At 39.9% G+C, this 23,027-nt stretch overlaps 1 protein-coding gene across 1 annotated transcript in view; it reads left to right on the top strand.

Annotated features, from left to right (window-relative positions):
- The first annotated feature begins 16 nt into the window (after positions 1 to 16).
- LOC140949861 (dynein axonemal heavy chain 8-like) overlaps positions 17 to 23,027 on the top strand; it is a 66,769-nt gene continuing 43,758 nt past the window's right edge. Inside the window, exons 1-27 of the mRNA XM_073399005.1 lie at positions 17 to 396; positions 571 to 705; positions 1,239 to 1,326; positions 2,584 to 2,744; positions 3,198 to 3,393; positions 3,881 to 4,044; positions 4,624 to 4,800; positions 5,125 to 5,238; positions 5,627 to 5,734; positions 6,786 to 7,034; positions 7,653 to 7,850; positions 8,296 to 8,372; positions 9,496 to 9,595; positions 10,153 to 10,408; positions 11,009 to 11,196; positions 11,885 to 11,965; positions 12,932 to 13,168; positions 14,519 to 14,880; positions 15,509 to 15,623; positions 16,289 to 16,469; positions 17,183 to 17,370; positions 18,099 to 18,231; positions 20,013 to 20,248; positions 20,985 to 21,089; positions 21,507 to 21,620; positions 22,389 to 22,451; positions 22,595 to 22,833. Of these exons, the coding sequence (XP_073255106.1) occupies positions 205 to 396; positions 571 to 705; positions 1,239 to 1,326; positions 2,584 to 2,744; positions 3,198 to 3,393; positions 3,881 to 4,044; positions 4,624 to 4,800; positions 5,125 to 5,238; positions 5,627 to 5,734; positions 6,786 to 7,034; positions 7,653 to 7,850; positions 8,296 to 8,372; positions 9,496 to 9,595; positions 10,153 to 10,408; positions 11,009 to 11,196; positions 11,885 to 11,965; positions 12,932 to 13,168; positions 14,519 to 14,880; positions 15,509 to 15,623; positions 16,289 to 16,469; positions 17,183 to 17,370; positions 18,099 to 18,231; positions 20,013 to 20,248; positions 20,985 to 21,089; positions 21,507 to 21,620; positions 22,389 to 22,451; positions 22,595 to 22,833 (4,457 nt within the window). The 5' untranslated portion in view covers positions 17 to 204. The remainder of the gene's footprint in view (positions 397 to 570; positions 706 to 1,238; positions 1,327 to 2,583; positions 2,745 to 3,197; positions 3,394 to 3,880; positions 4,045 to 4,623; positions 4,801 to 5,124; positions 5,239 to 5,626; positions 5,735 to 6,785; positions 7,035 to 7,652; positions 7,851 to 8,295; positions 8,373 to 9,495; positions 9,596 to 10,152; positions 10,409 to 11,008; positions 11,197 to 11,884; positions 11,966 to 12,931; positions 13,169 to 14,518; positions 14,881 to 15,508; positions 15,624 to 16,288; positions 16,470 to 17,182; positions 17,371 to 18,098; positions 18,232 to 20,012; positions 20,249 to 20,984; positions 21,090 to 21,506; positions 21,621 to 22,388; positions 22,452 to 22,594; positions 22,834 to 23,027) is intronic.

Below are 23,027 nucleotides of genomic sequence, written 5' to 3'. Positions count from 1 at the left end.
AACACGCATTTTTTCTTTCCCGTGAAAAAGTTAAAAACTGCGTGGAAAGAAAGTCAAATGCAGCAAACAGTGTGATTTTGAACACCAAGATGTGTAGGTTTTTGTTTGAAATTCGTTTTTGATCGCAAAATTGTATTTTTTCGCATTTTTTAACGGAACTTACAGAGCTGTCAGCGAGTTTTCAGTGCAAGGAAAAAGTCAAACATGGCCGAACAAAAAAGAAGCGTCACCGGAAAGCCGAGCACAAGAGACCTCAAAGGCTCAAAAAAGAGTATGATAGTTGGCATGTCTATGGAACATGAAGCTGGTTCCAAAGCTGACAAACTCAGGCGAAGGAAAAGTGTCGCCTCGCAATTTGCTCATCCGATGACGGGAGAAACTCTTAAAGAAAGACAGGTAAAAAGCTACAGAATTTAGAGGAAGCCATTCACATGAATTTAAAGGACCTTGCTTTTAATTTGTGGTTTCTTTCTTGTGACTAACTGGTATTTTCATGGTCTTTTTTTGCATCGTTTCTCTCAGGGTATGTTCTTTGTGATGCTGATTAGGTTTTTTCTTTTTTCATTACAGCAAAGAGCGAAAGAAAACCGCGAAGCTCGAAAAAGGATGATGACAGACGAGTATAGGTTTATTTTGGGAATTGTTGGCGGCTACCTAGATCTTGAAGTCTCTGCCATTGAAGAATTCATTGTTGATTCTGAAGAGGTATTTGAATTCTTATAACTTTATGGACTGGAATAATTTTTATTGACAAGAAAACCACGCGAAGCGCTGTAAACGTCGGCTTGTGGATAAACGTGTACTCAGACGAGAAACAAACAGTGAAAAAGACAAAATGGCAGAGTTGTTAGGGCGAAATAAAGCTTTTAAGGTTTTGAATAATAACAAACAACATACAGACAAACAAAGGAAAAACAAAGACAGTAAAAATATTGCAAACGTTTGAAATGTGATCGACAAACTTTTTATAACCAGATTCCTCAGTTCATTTTGTTTTGATACTACATGCAGATTTGTTTTCTTAAAAGTAGTTTCGTGTTTGTTCCAAATGCCCCTCCATAAATTTCAAATCTTCAGCATGTCTTCTTAACCCCTTCCCTCTCCCTAAGTCTTGGTAGCGCTTATAATGAAAGGTGGTAGCCTTCCTGGTGACTGGGAGTTTTCAGACAAATGCTACAACTGAAAAAGGCCTTCACCTACTCAAAGCAGTATTTTGAGTTGATATATATCTTTTCCAGGCGGTGTACATGATAGATAGTTTCCTTAAACCAAAAGGAAGACGATCACTTTTGTTCTTTTATCAGGAATTGGATCTTGATGGAAGTTGTAAGTATTATGATAAGCTCTGCAAAGAAAAAATAGCTGGTATAGATAAATATAAAAAAGAATGAAATAAATTTACAAACCACAGCTTCCAGGGTACAGAGATAGAAAATATGACATTTTAGTAAAATCCAACTAGTGGTCTATTATCAATGCTGCATTCTGATTGGTTGAGCTACTACTAGGCTATATGTTATAGCCCACTAGTAGCGAAAAGCGCCAGCTTTTTGGTGGCAAAAAAGGATTTAAGTCTAGCTTTAAGCAGCGAAAAATTTTTTTATTCTTGATATTTTTTACCAACTAGTTGGATTTTACTAAAACAATTATTCCTCTTGCCCTCATGGCCTCTGAGTCAATAGCCCTTTCGGCCTTCGGCCTCATGGGTTATTGACTCAGAGCCCATTCGGGCTCGAGGAATAATTTTTAAGTACTCTCAGTAATGGTTGAATAGGAGGAAGATACCTGGACATGGAAAGTGTCTTGTCTAAAACAATAACAATAATATTATACACCCAAGTGGATGTAGAGCCTGACCCATTGAGAGACAGTGAAAAGCAGTCAATATCTTGGCTAAGGAAGCAACCCCAGGAAATGACAAAGAGACATACCCATGTCACTAAAAGTGTTTTTCGTTTTGCTCTGATACAAATTGTGGTCACACCTACAAGCCTGGTCAAGACATCTTGGGACACTATGCTAATTTAAATTGCAATTTCATCCCTATGAAAGCTTGGGAATGTTGTTAGAGCCAATTTCTACTGACCCCCTCTCCTCCAAGCAAAGTTGATTGTGATGAGAAAGACTTGGATGCACAACATCAACCCTTCACCAGAGGGGAAGGGGGTAGGGAAAATGTGTCATTTTGACGAGCTATTAGAGAGATTAAGATTCACGTTTACGCCAAACGGCAAACGTGAATTTGTACCACGTGACCAAGTTTTCCTCTTGTTTTTCGTTTACTGTTTATTGCTTCTACGCAAAAATAAGTAGTTTTATGCCAGTTTTGTCCACAAGAATCGTTCTGGACTGTTTTTATCTGCTTATTTTCTATTCTGAGAAATTTTCAACTGACGTTTGCCGTTTGCCGTATGCCGTAAACGTGAATCTTAATCTCTCTATTATGTCACTGTCCCTAGAATTTGTGATTGCTGACATATTTTACTCACCCCAACAACTCGTCCCAAGACAATATAAGCTAATATTAGAATAGATACTTATGATAAGTCTGCTTATATACTGTTCCCTTTTCATTGTTTGAAGACACTGAAGTAAGAGCTCGTTCAGTGCTACATGCGCCGAAGTCTGGAAACACCAGTGTTCTTCTAGTTACAGATGGATTAGAAGAGGGACTGAAAGGAACTCTAGTGTATTGTGTGAAAGCTGATGCTACCAAAGATATTAAAATGAGGATAATCGCTGATGTATGTTACTTTGCAAGGTTTAACCATATAAGTTCAAAAATTGATCCTTATCAATTTTCTCCAAACAATATTAATACATGATCAAAAAATGGTAATGAGAATTAATAAAATAATTACCTACATGAAAATGATTTGTTTTTCTAACAAATTCTCGCAACTGATATTCATTAAGGAACTGTATGGAGAGCACTTAAAAGGAATTTTGAAAAGGGTTGATTTCCTTTTCGTGATTGATTATCCAGGGTGAAAGAAAGTCAGTTTTACAGCCTGCCATTCGGGCAAGCTTTAGCTAGCATGTACTAGCCCACAAGTCATTTCAACTAGCCCCCAAACCCTTTTTGATTAGCAGGATTGATTGCAATCCTTATGTAATATGAATTTTCCCAAAAAACATAAAACAAAAAACATTGCATATGATATGTGTGTTTTTCTTTCTTGTTGACTAATATTCAGGAAGTATCCTTTGGCATTATCAATGTTGCGGAAGCTGGATCGCTTATTCCAGCTCTTAAGGCTCATCTCAGAAAGATCTACTTACCAGCTATTAATGCAATGTCCAACTGGGGAGAACTAACTGGGACTCCACAAGGAATTCATGCCCAAAAGGAGTTTGTTGAATCTTTAGACAACTTTGTGCATTTTATAGATGGTAAGACAGTTTTGATTCTGGATTAGAACTGTTTTGATCATGAAAGACCCTGACAAAATTGCACTGTTATGGGTAATAACAGTTATGTTATATAATGTTAATATTATGTTAACAGCTATTTAAATGTTATGGTAGAGTAGATCAAGGTAAAAGGTATACCGTAAATATAGTTTAAAAAATTAACTAGGAAAGTCCACAGCACGCACTAACTGCCCTGCAGCCAGTTTTCTTTAAATCTAACATCAGAGGTGACTGTCAATATTAAAATACAGAGTTTGAGTTTGACTGGGCTGAACATTAGATGTTTGTTGAATTTTTTTTTCCTCAGTTTGTTTTCAGTCATGCTAATGTGTGATAACAAGATTAAAGCAAACAAAAATAATTAAGGTTAAATCTAAACACAACAGCTATGCTTGAAGTATCATACTTACCAAAATTAAGTGATTAATTGCCATGTATTCATTTCAGCCATTGTGTTTTTTCGTAGGAGCGCATGCATCAGTGAATGAAGCAATAAAGTTACACCCTTGTAAAGTGATTGACGTCAGTTCCCTTGAGGGGCCAGCTGATTATCAAGCGCTAGCAAACAATCAGGAAACACTCTCTTTACTGGACGAGCTTGTGCACTCTTGGTGTAAACAGATTGAAAAAGTGAGTTCTTTCACGATGTAAATGAAATTTCACTCCTTTCGTCTCTTGCCTGCTCGGTATTCACATTGTTTGCGCCCAAGGCAAATCACTTAGTGAACCATGTTTGTTAACAACTGACTCGTCACTCTAGTGTTGCTGCGTTAGGGAAGTTTTCAATTACTTTTTGGTTAAAGGGGTGATGGCTTGACATTAATAACTACGTTGTCGTAGCGTTATAAGGTCGGTCTGTGAGGTATAAACCTTCGACAAGTCTGCATTTACTTAGTAGGAATTTCTTGGGTTAGAGAAAAGCACTTATAGCTTTGGGAAGACATATCAGAGTTGGGGATTATCTATTCTGGAGTAGTACATGTACATGTAGGTCAGACCGCGCTGTGATAATGTGATTATAATAGAGACGCAGTGGGGAATTTACGTTGCCAAAACGTATCAATTGGAACAGAGGAAGAGAGAGAGCGTGAGAGAGAGTAATATAACTGTTACTCTGTACAGACTGTGCTCATCTTTATTCTTGGCTTAGCATGCAAGTGGAAGAAATAATGTCAATAGTATTTGCACTTTCTGTCTTGTTGCCCATAGGTGCTGGCCCAGAGCGAACAGATGAGGAAGGAAGCAGATGATACAGGACCCATGGCAGAACTGGAACACTGGAAAATGAGAATGGCAAAATTCAGCTCACTAGTGGAGCAAATTAACCATCAAGACTGTAGAGCAGTTTTACGAATTCTGCATATTGCTAAGTCAAAAACACTAAAGGTGACTTTGTTGATAAGATGGTCCCTTCCTTTAAATACATCGATCGTGTGCCTTCATGATTTTATCGCTATACTCATGTCATCTTTGACAATTACTTGTTAAATACTGGTTTTCTAAACCGACTCTTCGTTTTAACAAATTTACTTTAGTGGGTACTTGCAGTGATCTTAGAGAAGTTAAATACGAGCTACGTAGTGAAGGCTGATTAAATGTAACAATGTAACGATTTTAACTGCATTACGCGTTTTTTTTCAAGACCTTTTTTTAAACTAGTTATGTAAGGTGATGTCTAATTTGCCTAAAAAAGCTGTTTATGTTTTATAGTTTTGGCGTGAGTTGGATTGCCGAATAACAGATGCTGCCAATGAAGCGAAAGACAATGTGAAGTTTCTTTACACACTGGAGAAAGCTTGTGACCCTCTCTATCACTCAGACCCGGTATGAACAACCAATATATTTACTCAAAACAGCGCCCTTTCTTGAATAAGCGCCGTGCTTAGGAGGAAAAGTACTAATAAGCACTGCACCTTACTGGCAAAAATGCAGCGCTTGTTAAATTTCATTTTTTGGCATTCTCTGTTTCTGGTATAAGAAGGGGCCTTCCTCTCTTGCTTGAATTGGTGGTTACTTTAATCCCCAAACAAGGTACTGTTTGCTTTTAGATAGAACACTCTCTCGCATTCACGTTTGTGAACACTTTGTCTACCGCTAGGATCATTCATCTTGAATGCAAGCTCGAAGAATGTTGATGTACTGGCTATGAAAATGAGTGATACGTCAACTTGTTTAGAATCGCTATTGACTGTTGGTCTGTTTGTCTTCTCAGGTTTCTATGACAGATGTTATTCCTGTGCTGATCAATGCTATACAGATGATACACACCATTTCTAGATACTACAACACTTCGCAAAGGATGACGTCTCTTTTCATTAAGGCAAGCTATCTGTCTGACAATTGTTAGTAGGCTCTTTAGTAGGCGTAGGCGTAGGCGCTACTTTAAAGTTTGTCGCGTTTATTCATCTCGTTCAATGCGTTGACACATTTTTCTAGTGTTGAATACTGAAGGACTGTCTCGAAATTCACGAGAAGAGAACTTGAAATTAAGGATTTTTACATCGTTGTCGTGCAGTAACGGCAACTGAAGAAATTTACACAAAAGCGTGATGCATGTACAGAGTTGTTGTTTCGCTAAAATGGAGCTTGAGCAAGAACGATCGCGACGGCTACGAAAACGTCAGTTCAAAAGTGTTTTCGCGCTGCTGCAAACTTTATCGCGCGTATTCCATCACGTTCAAATTCGTCAAATGCTGGCGAATTTTTGTGGAGTTAAATTCTAAAGGAATTTTATCAAAGTTCAGAAAGAGAAAAAGAGGGTCGTTTTGTGTTCCCGTCCTCCACAAAACGTGAAATAAGGCAGTTTCACGTCGTTGTCGTGCAACGAAGGCAAAGAAAGGTACAAAAAGGGATATGCACGTGCAAAGTTGTTGTTTTGCTACACTAAAACTATTGCTGATTTTCCGTTCTCGTTGCCGTCGCCGTCGCCGTTCGGCTTAAGCTCCCTAAAAACTATTAGCGACCTTTAGATTCAAGGACGAGAACGACTACCAGTACGATTTTTTTGTTTTTTCGCGTATTCTCAAAATAGAGACTCCCCGGAAAGCTTCATTTTACCATTTTTCACTAGAAAAGTTAGCGCTGTTACCTTTAGTGAAGGAGGTTACGCGCTCTGCCGATCGCAAAATGATAAAACTTCCAACATCTGATAACGCGTTTTCCCCACTTCGACGTTATCGCTAAAACTCGTAGTAGAGTGAGGACGGCTACCACATTTTCCCGCCAAAATGACGTTGGATCAAGCGCGAGCACTACTTAGTACTAAGAAAATCTCGTACTCGTTGTCGTACTCGTCTTAGTATTGGTTTTTTGCCGTTCGTGTCCTTGTGAAGTCTGCCTATTGTTAACTGAAGACTGCACCTTTATTTCAGGTCACCAATCAAATGGTGACTGCGTGTAAGAATTACCTAACAGACCGTGGTGTGAACCGAGTCTGGGACCAGCCTAGACAGCCCCTGATAGAGAAGCTTAAAGCTTGCTTGAAGTTGAACCAGGAATATCAGAAATGCTTTCAGCGAACCAAGAAGCGCATTGCAGAGGACCCCAGCAAGAAACCTTTTGAGTTCTCAGAGATGTACATCTTTGGCAAATTCGACACGTTTTGCAAACGTTTAAGCCAGGTATGAAGCATACTGTATAATGCGTCCTTAATGTTTTTTTTTTTCTATTTGTTTTAATGGTTATTGAGCGTAAACTGTGCTCTTAGTCTTGTTGCATTTTATGTATAATTTTCTATTGTTAACTTCTTTGCGACTGTTTACTTGTGGACGACAAAAACGATTTAAGCACACGAGAAGGATGTAATTAAAACACTAATGCCCGGGGCCGGGAAGGTCAAAGCAGGGTCAAGATAACCCAGGGTCAGTGCAAAATTTCAATTAAGATATGAAAGCTTTAAAAGCAAATCCAGTTTTATTATTTTTGTCACAACTTGATAATGTAATGCTCTAAAAAGAATGGAGAAAATTCTCCGGTAAAATGCTTTTGAACAAAAGAAAAAGAAACCCGGGTTTAAATTTAACCCTGGGTTAGCGCTAATCGGCCCAGATTTGGGCCCAGGTCGAACTTCGATCTTCAAATTTCACATCTGACAAACCTAACGCCGGTAAACAAAAGCGATTGTTCTGGCTCATTAACATTACGTTCATCACATGAAAAGATACAAATGCAATTACCTACTATTATCTTTGGCCCCTATGTGGTAACCTTTAATTTGTCCTTTTTGCTTGTTGTTGTAGATCATAGAAGTAATAAATGCGCTGGAAACGTTCTCTGTTTTGTCGGAATCAAAGATAGAAGGGATTGAAACAATCTCGAATAGATTCCATCACATGTACTCGGCGCTAAAGAAAAAGCCATACGATCCTTTGGACCACAGAAAAACCGATTTTGAGGCAGATTTCTTCGAGTTCAGACGCCAGATTAGTGAAATCCAGGTTTGTCCTGTGCTTGCATATTTTTGTATGATTTGTTTATTTGAGCCACAGGTCACCCACACCAATCATTATACTCTTTTCCTGAATCAGACAGTATATCAGTGAATGAGGTTCGTTAGCATTTTGCCAGTTTTCTTACCCCTCAACCCTGTTCGGACCCATATACTTCTTGGTTCCATTTCATCATTCCTATAAAGTTTCATTTTCAAAACCGTGAATATGAGTCTTAATAGGTTGTCAACTTTCTCAATAAAACCACTGTTGAAACTTAAATTTTAGCGTAGGTATATCCGTCGAGGTTAAAAGCACTCTACTAAGTTCCTAAAAAGGTAGAATAGACCAGGGACAAATTAACATTTGACACACTTTTGCACTAGACCATTGTAACTATCCTGCGTTTTCCAGCTGTCTTGTTGTTTAAATTGTTTGTATTATCTTTGTATAGAATCACTTGAAAATGTTTATGAACGGCTGTTTTGAAAAAATAGCCACCACTTCCCAGTCTTTGGAGCTGTTAGGCAGGTGCGTATTTTTGTGCCTTAACATCGTCCTTTAACGCTCGATAGTAACAATCAACTTAGAGTAGAAATAGTTATCCCGATGTGGCCTGTCATGCAGGCGTTTTCTGGGTGGCGAGTACCAGGGCTCGCGAAGATTGTGATGGTGCAAGGGGATATGAGTGGTGGGGGAAGACAGCCTCACCCCATTTCGCCCCTTCAGTCGTACGCCCGTTACTTCTCTATTTGTATTTTAATATCCAAGAGTAACAATCAACCTTCCTAAAAAATACCGGTAAAGCCTGTCATCCGGTCGGTTTCTGGGTAGTGAGTACCAGATATCGCTCAGGCCGTAGTTGTTCAAAAGCTGGATAGCGCTAACCGCCTGATAAATCACTATCCAGTGTATAAATATTAGAGGGAAACCAATTGCGCTATCCAGTGGATAGAGATTTATCCGGTGGAGAGCGCTATCCACTTTTTGAACAACTGGGACCAGGTTGCGATGAAAAAGTCATATGAAGCAAGGAGAAGTTAGGGGGCGGGGGAGACAGGCCTCAACCCATTTCCATTGCTTCTTCAGCCTTACACTGCTTCGCTATTTACCCTTTACTACCCAACAGTAACAATTAACTTACCAGAAATACCGGCGTAGCCTGCAGTTCATACGTTGTCTGGGTGGTGAGTACCAAACTTCACTAAGGTTGTGGTGGAGGTGTCTGATGCTACAAGGGAAGTAAGGGGGTGGCGAGGACAGGCTTCGACCCACTTTAACCCCTTTAAGTCTTATGGCCAACCAAGTAACTGCACCTTTACTACGTTAAATCTGCCACTCCTCTCAGAATCAAAGACGGCTACCTCACACAAGAAATAAGGAGTGCTTGCTTGCCTGAAAATTACGGCTGTAGTACATGTTAGAAAAGGCTTCGAGCTGGACACTTTCAGTACAATATTCGAAAATAGTTACCACTGACAGAATGTGACGCATATTTTTTTGCAATAATTATCACCTTATGAGCAAGGACAAGAAACAATGCGGAGCCTAATCCACGTCCTATAAGCCCTAAGACTCTTGTCACAATAAACACGACGTGTAACCTTAATACAAAGGCTTTGACGCTATACTGTTTCCCTGTCATGCTGTTTAGATTTGAAAAGCTTGGAATACCCAGTCTGAAGCCATACGTTGAAGAGAGGTATGCGTACCTTCTCCAACACTTCGGCAGAGAAGTGGAAGTCATATCCAAGGTTAGTCTGGTTAAAATAAAGTCATTTTAACTGAGCTAGTAAAATACTGAAAACTTAATTATAAATGAGTAGATAGAATTGGCACGAGATAGTTTTACTAGATGAACCGACATGAATACTACCCCTCCCCTAAGACAACATTTGACTTGTTGACGTAAGGGAGGGATAGGTGGGCTGTTTCCCTGAAACCTAAATTGATTAAACTTAGTCAAAAAATTGCTTTTAGCTGTTTATTCTGAACTTTATTTATGAATCTCTCTATTAATATAGGGTACTTTGATTAGGAACCTTAAGATACACCGATCCGTTTTTGGTTACGGGTATAGGCGAACTTTTTTTACATGCAGCTTTATAAAGGAGGACCATGATTTCCCAGGTGTGGTATTGGTTTCGTCGTTCTACCCGGTAGCCTTGCTGTTTTTCCGGAGTAGGGGGCGGCTTACCCGTAGGAGGCGGCTCACCCAGGGGTAGTTATGGCCGGGGTCCCTGAGTGCGGTTAATTTACACGTACACAGAAGCCGTGTATTTTAACATCTCAATGTTTTGTTTTCTTCCAGTTGTATCAAAAGAACTGTGAAAATCCCCCAGTGCACCGGGACGTTCCCCCTATCTCCGGCCGCATTGCTTGGGCCCGTCAACTCATGAGACGAATACGTAATCCCATGGACATATTTCAAAAGCATCCATCTTGCTTAAAAACTCCGGAGGCGGCCAAAATTATCCGCACCTTCAACCAGCTGGCCACTGTTCTAGTGGAGTTTGAGATTCTTTATCACAACGGCTGGCTGAAGCAGGTGGAAGTGGCCAAGACAGGTATGATTGCTAGCAGGGTCCGCGTTCATTTTTCCCCTGCTAACAGAGGTCTCTCACGGCAGGAGAAAAGGGAGAGGAAAGATAGACCTCTGCCGGCCTCAGATTTGTTTTGTATCACGCATGTATTAGCGTTTCCGCAACAACCAGTTATGTTTAGTCACTTGCAACACAACTCACAGACCTGGTGTGCGCGAATAACAACTGTGAGCTCAGAAATTTCCAGCGCGCAGTTTTAACAGGGCGCGCGCATTCCACATTAAACGAAACCGGTTTGGAAAATCAGTAAGTGTTTGCCTCATTTCTATCGTTTTTCTCTTCTTGTGAGAGACCTCTGTTAGCTGTTAGTTTTTGAGAACGCAAATGACGTCACAATGACCTTTGGCCGCATGTATCTGTCGCAAATTTTCTGGCTGCCAGAGGGCATGGTCAAAGATACCAATGAAAAACATGAGAAATTCAAACAACAGGCATATAAAGTACGTAAAAACGTAAAAAAAGAACCTTGAAGTGAAATTTCACTTTCAGGCATTTTTTTAAGTACCAGCGTAAATTTGTCGCCCAGTAGACAGTGTGATTCATGGTACGTTTGGCTTTTGTTAGGGCTGCAAGCTTCATTGCTGGTTCGACACCCAGATACCGGTGAACTGTTTGTAAACTGCGATCCTCAGCTGATCCAGCTGATCCGTGAGACAGAAGGGATGATGAAAATGGACCTGTCAATACCAGAGACAGCTCGACTGCTGTACCTAAGAAGGAATGTTATCAGGGGTTTAGCAGATGAGCTTAAGGTATACTGGACATTTCATGCCCGATCTGATTACTATTAAGCTATTTCCGTCGATACTGTACAAGGCCATCTTCACCTCTTGGAGTGGCAGTGTGGAAATTCCACGGCCATAATTTCCATGTCAAGTAGTTGTAAAAATAACAGTAACTAATATGGATAAAAAAGAGATTCAACTTAACCTCTCTCGCAACCACGTGACAAGGCAAAAATCAAAACAAACACATCGCTCTTTGAAGCGCGCCGACATAACAGTCCCCTGTACTAACTATTACTGAACAAACAACTTCCTCTAGGGTAAACTAAAGGATTCTGAATGACTCAACCACACTTGTAGGGGATATTTATTGAACTGTCAAATTTATCTCTTAATTAATGCTATATGCTCTCACTTAGAGATTTTCCCCTTTTTAGATTGCATCTCTGCATTCATAGTTTTTGTTGTAGGGTTCATTCCTGGACGAATCTCTTTTTCCAAGAGTGGTACCTTACCACGGTGAATGATAGTCTTTTCATCGCCAAAACTGAAAAAACGTTTTCCCCTGACATGTTTTCTAATCTAGTCAACTCACGAACAAATTATGGTGACTTGTTCGAAAGTGAGAAACAAGTGTTAATGTTGGCTTTGAGTAGGGGTAGGTGCGCAGCTCCCCAGAAACGTGTAATGATCCACTTGTTGTGTCAACCTACAGCTGATGCTTGAAGATGTCAAGAAAGTCAGAGCAAAGATTCCAAACATATTTCTTCCTTTGATGGGACCTCACGTGCAACGAGTAGGTTTAGATTATGTTCAAGTGATATGTAATTCTTCACTTTAAGGTGATGTTACACCGGACGATTCGCAACAACGATTTTTAGCGCAAGACATGGTTGCAATGCTGGAGCAATGTTGTAACCATTCGAAACAATGTCGCAACAATGTTGCGACGCTGTGTTGCGCTTAAAATCGTCGTTGCAAATCGTCTCGTGTAACATCGCCTTTAGAGATCGGTGCGGCGCAGCTTCGCTCCGTTAGAGAAATCGCGCCGAAACCAGTGTCTTTATGTGCGAACAGAAGCCGTATCCGGTATGGTTTTCGTGCCGTCGTAAAAGCCATCCGGTATAGTGATCATAGCCTTAGAAAGTGAATTCACAGTTTCAAAATTCGTATAGGTAATAGCATGATTTGTAGTGATACTTGGCATAAATACCACGAGTGATATTTCGAAATTGTTATACGTAATTTCACGAGCCGTTAGGCAAGTGAAAATTTGAGACAATTTTGAAATATCACAAGCGGTATTTATGCCAAATATCACGTACAAATCATGCTATTATTTGTTTATACTACTACCCACAAAAGGTTTGTAATTTTCACATGTAGGTATTTCAAATTAAGCTGAAATACCACTGCTACATCAAATTGCAGAAATTTCTGATGTAGTAGTATAAATCGCTGTTATTCCATGTCGTTCAATTTGTAAAATGTTGGTAAATTTGTCGAGGGTTGAATTCTAAAGGCCTGTTTGAAGCAAGAAAAAGAGGATCGTTTTCTTGTATTCACGCCCGCCACAAAACGTGAAATTAGGCAGTTTCACGTTGTGGTCGTCGACGTGCAGTGATGGTAAAGAAATGTGCAACAAAGCGTGACACGAGGGAATTTAACCCCATACCTATTTTTAAATAGTTATCTCAAGAGGTAAAAATCAATGCGGAAGTATCGAGCATTGTAAATAGTTCCGCTATCCGTTATTTTCTAGGTTGAGAGTGCTATCAGTCCCGGAGTAACCATGCTAAATTGGAATTCTCTTAACATACCCTCTTACATCGCCAATGTGTACAGCCGTTTGCGGCAAGTGGATCTACTGGTAAAACAAGTTAATGACATTCGAGATGCCCGAATTGATGCTGTGCTTCGTGAGATCAGTGAGACTGTTCTTTGTGAATTGCCCAAAGATGATTCTTGGACTATTGATGAATTTGTTACCAGAACACAGGTAAGCCCATCGCAGTTTAACCTTTTGTTAAAGAGGCTCGCTTCTAACGTAACAACTAACTGAGAGACTGTGGTAGAGAGATCCTGAGTCGTGAAAAAAGTTTGTTAAACTATCAGCTGCTTTGTCCGTAAGTAGTAGCTCGATAGTCAGTGAGGTTGACTGTATTCGTTTATTTACACGTTATGTTAGAGACCTGTAGATTCTAAGACGACGGCGACTAAGAGAACGATATTTTTCCAGTACTAACCTAAGGCGCATGCCCGAACCAGCGTCATTTTGGCGGGAAAACGCGATAGCCGTCGCCATTCTACTACGAGTTTTAACGAGAATATCGAAGTGGTGAAAACAAGTTATCAAACAAGTTGTTGTCGTAGCCAACAGTTACCAGCACCGTACAAACGACTTATTGACGAGATCAAGCAAAACTAACTACGAGAGAATGACAATTTGACTAACAATAGACGACTGTTTAACTGTGACAATAGAGACCTTTAGATTCGAGGACGAGGACGGCTACGAGTACAAGATTTGACTTAAAGTTTTCTCGCGTCTTCTCAAAATGTAGACTTCCTGCAAAGCTTCATTTTACCATTTTTCACTAGAAAAGTTAGCATTGTTATTTTTAGTGAAGCAGGTTACGCGCTCTCTCAATCGCAAAATGATACAACTTTTAAATTTGATAGCTTGTTTTCGCCACCCCGACATTTGCGCGAAAACTCGTAGTAGAATCACGACGGCTACCACGTTTTCCCGCCAAAATGACGCTGGTTCACGCGCGTACACTACTTAGTATTGAGAAAATCTTGTACTCGTGGTCGTACTCGTCTTAGAATCTAAAGCTCTCTAATAGACGGATCGAAACGCACCAATTACTGATTACGAGTCTTCATAGCCAATAACATCACGGCTTAACTGACAGACGACCAATAACATCACGACGTAATTGACCAATCAAATCAATAACCAGAGTATAATACCATCAACTGACGTGATACAACTCACTTTGACTCTGAAGATGACTACCGCACAGGTTGTCGAAACGTCAGTCACTGTCAACAACAACAGTCCTATTCAGGACTACGTTCACCCGGACGATCAAACTCAACCTACTTTTGAAGTTGTCAAATGTTAGGAATTTTATCATAAACCGATAGGAAGAGGGTTTTACCTCCTTCAACGGAAATAAGCTTACTAACTTTTGTGGTGAAAAAAAAAAAAAAAAAAGGACAATTTAGCTTTTCGGGGTGTCTATTTTTAGAGAATAGGCGAGAAAATATAAAATTAAATGTGGTCATCGTAGTCGTTCTCATACTCGAATCTAAAGGTCTCTACTTTGTTGCTATGCTGTAGAAACGCTGTGAGCCTCTTGGCAAGGCCCTGGACCACATGAGTCTATGCGTGGAAGAAGCCGTGCATGAACTAGCGAGTATCTTCCTTGATAGTTTGGAAAGTATTGGTGTGTCTGCCCTGGGACCTCGATCTCCCCCTGCTAAGCCTACTGATAAGGATAAAGACCGTAAAATGGAGAGCAACCGCGGAGAGAAGGACAGCAAAGAACAGAGGGCAAAGACGCCCAAATTACCGGACGAGAAAAGTATAAACGAAGAAATCGATGAGCTGATTTTGTACTTCAATCACCGTAATTTCGAAGCTCTTCTGCGGGCTACAAGAAATGCTTTGGATGGAATGAAGAGAAGATTGTTTTGTATCAGGTCTTTTTCTATTTGTTTGTTTGTCTGTTGTTTAACCTTCTGCAGGCCCGGTTCCTCAAAAGATGGTTAAGTTTAACCCAAGATTAAGCTAAATTTCTAGCAGGGTTTTCTTGACTTAGAATATGTAACTCATGCTTACAAAATACTATTGAGCCTTTACTCTGAGATACAGTAATGTTGGCACATAATGTAACGCTAAGCAATGTATTAGAAAGTAAATACAAAAAGTGAAGCAAAGTTTTAACCCTGAATGCAGCAACCGGGCCCTGCGCTCAAACTGGGGACTTTCAAATTAGACAGTTAGTGAGAGATTGTGGTCCAGTAGTACTGTTTAAATAGGCCATTTCGGAGTTGTCTCAAAGTGAGGCTGAGCGCAAAGCCATTCTCGTGCAAGTAAAACTCATTTTCACAAGAAAGGGTGTGTTCTTAGCTTCTGTTTGAAAGTAGAGTTTTTGGAACTCGGTAATGGCTCATTCATTTTGCATACTAATTTTTGTGTTTACGTCCTCTTTCCTTGTTTTGTTTCTACTCTCTATGTGTTTTACTCGATTTTGAACAACTTGGGTCAGAATTACAATAAAGCTGAAAATAGTGACAAGATTTTTGCAATTTTTTTTATCTTATTCAGCACAACGCGGTCAACCTACGGCAAGAGGGCCTTTTCTTCATCCGCTGGATTATCAAATACTTACAACAAAGCTCCATTCTTCAAGGCCGAGATAACTCTTGTCATTCCTCATGTGGTGAGAATGTTTGATTAATAAAAGCGAGGTTGAAAACAGCAGTTTGGTTAGGACAGCGAGCTCAAGCAACGAGAACACTGACGTCCTTTACGTCATGAATAGCAACCGGAAGTTTGGTGTCTCGCTTGATGGATCGCTTCTGTCTGACACAACGAATGTGAATGCCTTTGTTTTAACTACCGCTGTACGAATTTGCCAAGTCAGAGAACTGAAAAATAGAAAATATCAACTTCCGGTTGCCATTTTTGACGTCAACGTTACTGTTGCTTGAGGTCCCTATCTAGCACTCCGATAAATTTACTCTTACTTGTTTCAAGATTACTCCATTGTGAGGAGCTAATAACGAATAATAAGTGATGTAAAATGCAAACAATTCCGAACGCCGGCTTTGGCTAAGAGTTGCAGATTTTGTATCCGTTCTAAGCACAAGTAGGTCAGGTCAATGACAAACAGGAAACCATACAGCTGATGTAGAGAAGAGAACAGCAAACTATATCACGTAGTTGCCACGGAGAGGAATACATGTACAGCAAGAAAAAGGTGTTTGGTCGGTCCAAACGCACACTTGAATATTTCCAAACCTATGATAGTGTGATATGATTTGTCAGTCAAGTACTTGTTCGTTCTTCATTGTTGACAAGCTGTGTTGTAACGTTTGTGCACAGGTCATCCATCCTTCTCTGGACGATATTCAGCAGGCTCTAAACAAAGCTACTCAGTCAGTCTTAGATGTTAACCGGTCTGTGGCTCAGTGGGGACAGAAAAGGTTCAAAATGATGGAAATCAGTTCCAACGGAGAAGCGTCTCCTGGGCACATCAAGAGAACAGTGCGAGCTACCGACTCGAGTGAGTAAATTGACCTCCCACTGTATTTGTTAAAATTTCTAGACCGTTTTAGAGGGTTAAAGACTGTCTATAACGTAAGTGTAAGCTTTTCAAGAAGCTGTACACTTCCCAGAAAAGGTAAAAGTAATTTTCAGTCAGTTTTGCGTTATCTTTTGTTAGCATTGATTACTTTAATATGATAATCTTGCCTCTAGTTCAGAGTTACTTGTGTTAAATATCTTCTTCGTGCCTTAATTCGTGCCTTAATTGACACTTTCGGTCATGATGACAATGATTTTGATGAAGATGATGATTGTGGTTGTGGTGGTGGTGGTGGTGATGATGATGATGATAATAATGATAATGGTTGTTGTGGTAGTGGTGCCTGTGTTGATTCTGACAATGACAACAGTGATGGTGTTAGTGATGAGTATGATGCCGATGCTGGTGCTAACGATGAAAATAATGATTCTGGTGATAATAATGGCAATAATGATGATAATGTTGATGTTGAGGAATGATCAATATGCCACGAGTGTGGGTGCTGTCTTGTTGCCGAATCGAGTTCGTAACCCCAACAGACATCCAACCTACCGAATTTCCAAGATTAATCTAGAAGGATCTAGATTTTAATCCCTCACGGGGACTTATCCTCTTTTCCCTAATCCGTGCTTGTGGGGTACTGATGTTTTCATCTTTTCCTTAACGTATACTGATTTCTTGATTTTCCCCAGAGGAAGAGATTCTACCCAGCAAACTTAAGAACTACTACAAGAGTGTTGCCGAACACAAGGACATCACCAAGCTTCTGATGGTGCTGACCTCAGTGATCAGCTCTACCAAGGCGGAGGTCATAACCTGTCTCGACTCCTTCACACAGTTTCACTCTGTCTGGGACGAAGACAAGGAGAAAGCCGTCGCTGTTAGTACATTGCTACAAAAACATTACTCGTTTAAAGGGGCTGTCTTGTTTATTTTGTTAATAATGACACTTACGGGTTCTCATTCGCTATGGGACTTGAGAAATTCTTTTAAATGACAAAATCACATCTTCGTGTCAAACAAAGATGTCTTTCGAGCATTATTTTTATTGAGGAAGGTTAAGGCGCCTCATTTATGGCTTGTTTCCGCCATCACCACAATTTCGCTAAAACCCTTAAGAGAATGATGACCCCAAACCCTTTTTCCCGCCAAAATGACGCTCTTTCACGCACGCGCACTACTTAGTATTGAGAAAATCTCGTTCTTGAGTCTTCCTCATCTTAAGGTGCGGAAAAACGGGCAACAAAAATAAGCAAATTGTCTTGCAACATTGGTGCAAAACGGGTTGAATTCTGATGTTGCACGTTTTACCAACCACATTAAACCTGCATGTCTTGCAACAAATCAGTTTGTTAGAAGATTTCATAAGGGTTAAAACGCGCAACATCGTTTTTCAACTCGTTCGTCAGCAATGTTGCAAAACAAGTTGCATGCTTTTGTCCCCCGTTTTACCGAAGCTTTAGAATCTAAAGGTCCCTATTATGACGTTTCGGGTTTGTGCTTCTTCCAACCACGTGATTTAAAAGGCAGCGTAGGAGTGAAATACGGGAGAAAATTGGTCGGTAATTTTTCATTGTTAGTCACACTGGTTTTCAACTTTTTCTATAGGATTTTGTGGCTTCTGATCCAATCTTGTCAGAATTCAAGGCCGAGATCCTGAAATACCAGAACTTAGAACAAGAGATTGAAAACATTGAGCCAACCTTCCGAGTGGGCCATGGAGCCATTGAAATGTACTCAGGTAAATAACAACAACAACAACAACCACAACAATGTAGGGAGGTTAAGCAACGACGACAGCGACGGCTACGAAAACGTCACTGAAAAAGCGAGCTCGCGCAGCTTCAAACTTTATCGCGCTTATTACATCTCGTTTAATTTGTCAAATGTCAATTTTTTTTTAGTTTAATTCTAAAGGACTGTGTCAAAGTTCAGGAAAAGAAAAAGAAAGTTGTTGTTGTGTGTTCCCCGTCCTCAACAAAACGTGAAATTAGGCGCTTTCACGTTGAAGTTGTGCAACGACGGCAAAGAAATGTACAAAAAAGCGTGATGCACGTGCAAAGTTGTAGTTTTGCCAATCTAAACCTATTGCTTTTTTTGCCCTCCTCGTTGCCGTCACCGTCTCCCTGATAGAAACTTTTTACCGATACGGCGGCCATATTTAATTAATTCGATTTAAGGAGTATTATAGGATGCCCAGGGGGCATGAGCACATTTCGTGTCTATTTTCGAGTGCTTTTCGGGCATTTGTTCTTAAAGTTTTCTTAGAATGAGATTCTAATGGGAAAAAAGATCCTTGTGCCGTGTTTGGATGTAATAATGATCGCCTTTTTCCCGAGAAATATACAGTGAAAGACCATATTTCTAACACTAAACTAGAAAAAGGCGATCATTATTACATCCAAACACGGCACAAGGATCTTTTTTCCCATTAGAATCTTATTCTAGGAAAACTTTAAGAAAAATGTCCCGAAAATAGCAACGAAATGTGCTCATGCCCCCTGGGCATCCTATAATACTCCTTAGATCGAATTAATTCAATATGGCCGTCGTATTGGTAAAAAGGTCTATCAGGGAGTTTTAGCAACGGCGGCGGCAACGAAATCGTCAAAACAGCAATAGGTTTATTAAGCAAAACAACAAGTTTGCTTGTGCATCACGCTTTTTTGTACATTTCTTTGCAGTTACTGCACGACTAAGACGTGAAAATGCCTAATTTCACGTTTTATGGAGGACGTAAATAAGCGATGACGAAATTTTCTTTCTCTTTCTAAACCTGAGTGCGGTCCCAGGAAATCAACTCCAGGGATATTTGCCAACATTAGACATTTTCAGCGAATTCGGGAATTGGAATAAACGCGACAAAGTTTGAAAAAACGCAATTTCTTTTTAAAAGTGACGTTTTCGCTGCCGTCGCCGTCGTCGATGCTAAAACTCCCTATTAAGCCAATCGAGGCGGGAAAAAACATTGGACAAAAATGAAATGCTAAATGCGTCTTGTAACAGGAATGGAACTTATCTGTTAGATGACAACATGTATAGGGCACAGACTATGAATCATGGTTCCTGTAAATATGGTAATGTAGTAACTCTTCTTTAGCGGAATACTTAAGGTGCGTTCTTCGAAACGTTTCGGCTCCCTTAAATCCTACACCAACTACAGAACGTTTTAGGATTAACCTTCCACAATGTAAGCACGATTACTGACAATACACATAACTATGGAAAGCAACACAAAATAAATGTAATCCGTCACAATACAAACTAGGTGAAACTTGTAGGGGCACGCACAAGGAAAAAGAAACACATTTGTTTGGTGACAGTCTCAAACCAAACTAACAGTTGTTATAGTTCATAATGCCACTTAACTTTGATGATGGTATTTCCTTCTTATTTTTCGTGGTGTGTTTGTCTTTGGTCGCGAGAAGACAATTCCTAGTTTAAGATCACAAGTAACGACAACCAAGACAGTCAGACACTGTTTTTACTCCGATAGTTATCCAGATAATGTCCCTTTTACAGAGCCTTTTAAACTTGCCTTACGAGTTGAAATCAAGGCATGGAAGCTTTTATTTGGTCACAGCATAAACGAAAAGTACAAAAGGAGCATGGACGAGATCACACAGTTTGTGAATGATAACAGTAAGCGACTTGGCCGGCAGATCAATGACTTGGAAGATGTGAGAAACGCCATGGCTGCTCTGGAAGATATTAGACAGAACGAAATTAGGATCGACATGATTCTTGAACCTATAGAGGTACGCTTCCCAAAGATACTGTGCTTAGTTATGTAATTATCTTTTTAGCCCGCGTGGCGGGCGTTCAAAAGTGTAGGGAAAGGGAATAATTTTGACTGTCCTGTAAATCTTCTGGTTTTAAATGAATGAGAAAGAACTTGCAAATGATGAAAATGTAGACCGTAAAAAAAAGAACGAAGAAAAGGAACGAAATGATAGAAATGAGAAATATTCACTTTTCATTTCTTATTATAATCACTATGGCACTATTGTTAACAAAATGTGTCTTGTTATGTCTTGAAATTACAACTTATCGTTGTATCGATTAAACGAAACGTTAGGGACATTCCCAAGGATTTAACTCAAACGGGAAACGGAGCACGGCGAAAATGGACACAAAACATGGAAAAAAAAACAAAGAATAGATCATGGTTTACTGTTAAGTAAGGTTTTGTTCCCAGTTTGCATCTCTTTCCAAATGCTTGTTTCCAGATATATATAAACTCTTCCGTATTTGTGGTAGCGGCTGCTCGGAACAGAATTCACAAATGGTGCCTAACCCTGACCCCAAACAATATTGAAACAATTGAAAGAATGACATGTTACTGTTTTCAGCGACCAATCAGGACAGACTTTACGAGTAGCTCCTACACAATTTGTATTTGTACCGTCCCAGCTGACTGGTGAACGCCACAAAATGCTCGACAGTACTTATTGTTTTCCCTATTGTTGTCATTGTTTATTTTTACGTTAACAGGAGGCATACGCGATGCTCAACAGGTTCGAGGTGTCAGTGGCTCGTGAAGAAGTAGATGGTGTCGACACCCTCCGATACTCGTTTGAAAAACTCCTTTCACAGGCGGTGAGTAAGCGCGGAGTTCTTTAATTGTAAATATCATAATTATATTGTTGTTGCGATTACTGTTGGTGTAGTTCTCTTACAATATTTTACCGTTCCAAGTGCAATGCATTAGGGAAACCAAAAGAGTGGAATAAGATGTTGGGAATTGATAGGGGCAAATAGAAGTTGATATTTACTTTTATTACCAGAAAAAACTCTAACATCGATAGTAGAGAGATTAAGATTCACGTTTACCGCAAACGGCGAAGGTCAGACTCAAGTTGAGAATTTTGCAGATTAGAAAATAAGCAGATAAAAACAGTCCCGTCCATTTGCTTAAACTTAATAATGTAGTATGACGCCGGCTCCTCTTTTTCGAGATCTGATTGGCCCATCCAATTATGTTTCCATGTGATTTTGGCTCTGGTTTTATTTTAGAGTCAAGTACAGAGTCACCTAGTAAAGATTCAACCCAAGTTTAAAGCTGACTTACTTGAGAGAGTGGTGGTCTTCCATGAAGACTCAACAAACTTCATATCTGACTATGACGAGGTAAACTCTACAGCTCTGGGAAGATCATATCATCATTATTTCACTGAAGGGTGGCATTATGTAGTCTACGATTTGATTGTCACACGGAAGTCCATATGGGAAATCTCTTTAACTGAAAGATTCTGAGCGTTTAGGAATAAAACCTAGCGCATAGTAATTCTCAAACTCTTATGCTATTTATAATACTAAGCTGATTTCGCAACAGAACGGGAACGTCTGTTGACGACTGCGCGCGCAAATCAAACAACTGGATTGATCAATGGCAATAAGCGGAAAATTGGGTACCAGAAGTCGAGTTTAGTCCTTTCCGCGCGCTTACCCGTCGTCAAATGACGTTCCCGTCCTGTTGCTAAATCAACCTACTAGTGGTATCACCACAACTTTTGTGTCCATTCGAAGACAATGAAGCTACTGAGTCGTGCCATACACAGCTATATACATGTGATTTACGTTACTTGTTTCAAAACAAGTTTGCCTTGGGCTTGTAAGACCCACAACTGACGTACACAAATTTTGTTGCAAAAAGTATAACCATTCTCTACTTTCAGCAACGACTTTTCGCAACTTGCAACAACCTAATTTGATGCGAAACAGGTTTGATTCGTGGGTGGTAAAACGCGCAACATCACTTTTCAGCTCGTTTTGAACAATGTATTGTAAAACAAGTTGCGCTTTTTTGGTGCCCGTTTTGTCACCGTAGCTTGAGACTCGTAGATACCTGTTAGCTAAAGTACTAGTTGGCGATTTCAAAAGATTTTATTGTTTCAGGTCGGTCCTATGGTCGAAGGCATCACTCCGCAGGAAGCTAGTGACAGGCTCAATACATTTCAGGTGAAAATCTAGATTTATAAACATTTCTTTTGAAGGAAAGAATCAACATAAATAAATAAATAACAATAAATAAGAAAGGGCAGACTTTGGAGTAAAGTTGTGTAGTATCAAAATCTTATTGAGAGTTTTCCTCGTTTTTTTAGAGCCGTTTTGACGAACTTTGGCGAAAGTTCATCACCTACTCTGGCGGTGAGCAGTTGTTTGGTCTCCCTGTGACTGAGTACCCTGAGCTTGCTCGCACCAAGAAAGAACTGGGGCTGCTTCAGAAACTGTATGGGCTGTACAATGCTGTTATTGATGGTGTTAACGGCTATTATGATATCCTGTGGACTGAAGTGGATATTGAGAAGATTAACAACGAGCTAATCGACTTTCAAAACAGGTGTCAGTTTAGTCATCACTAGGTTATTTTGATGCCCATTCCCAAGTTATTTTAATCTTCTTCAACTAAGCGAGCCCTGGTACATAGTTGTTCTCAAGAAAGTTAGTAGGTACATATGGAAAGCTAAGATGTGCAATCGGATTCACTTTTAAGAGTAGACTTACAGTACTCGGGAAATGGACTATTCATTATAA

Source organism: Porites lutea, chromosome 10 (assembly GCF_958299795.1).
Source record: "Porites lutea chromosome 10, jaPorLute2.1, whole genome shotgun sequence".
NCBI lineage: Eukaryota > Metazoa > Cnidaria > Anthozoa > Scleractinia > Poritidae > Porites > Porites lutea.
This window is presented reverse-complemented; position numbering and strand designations above follow the sequence as displayed.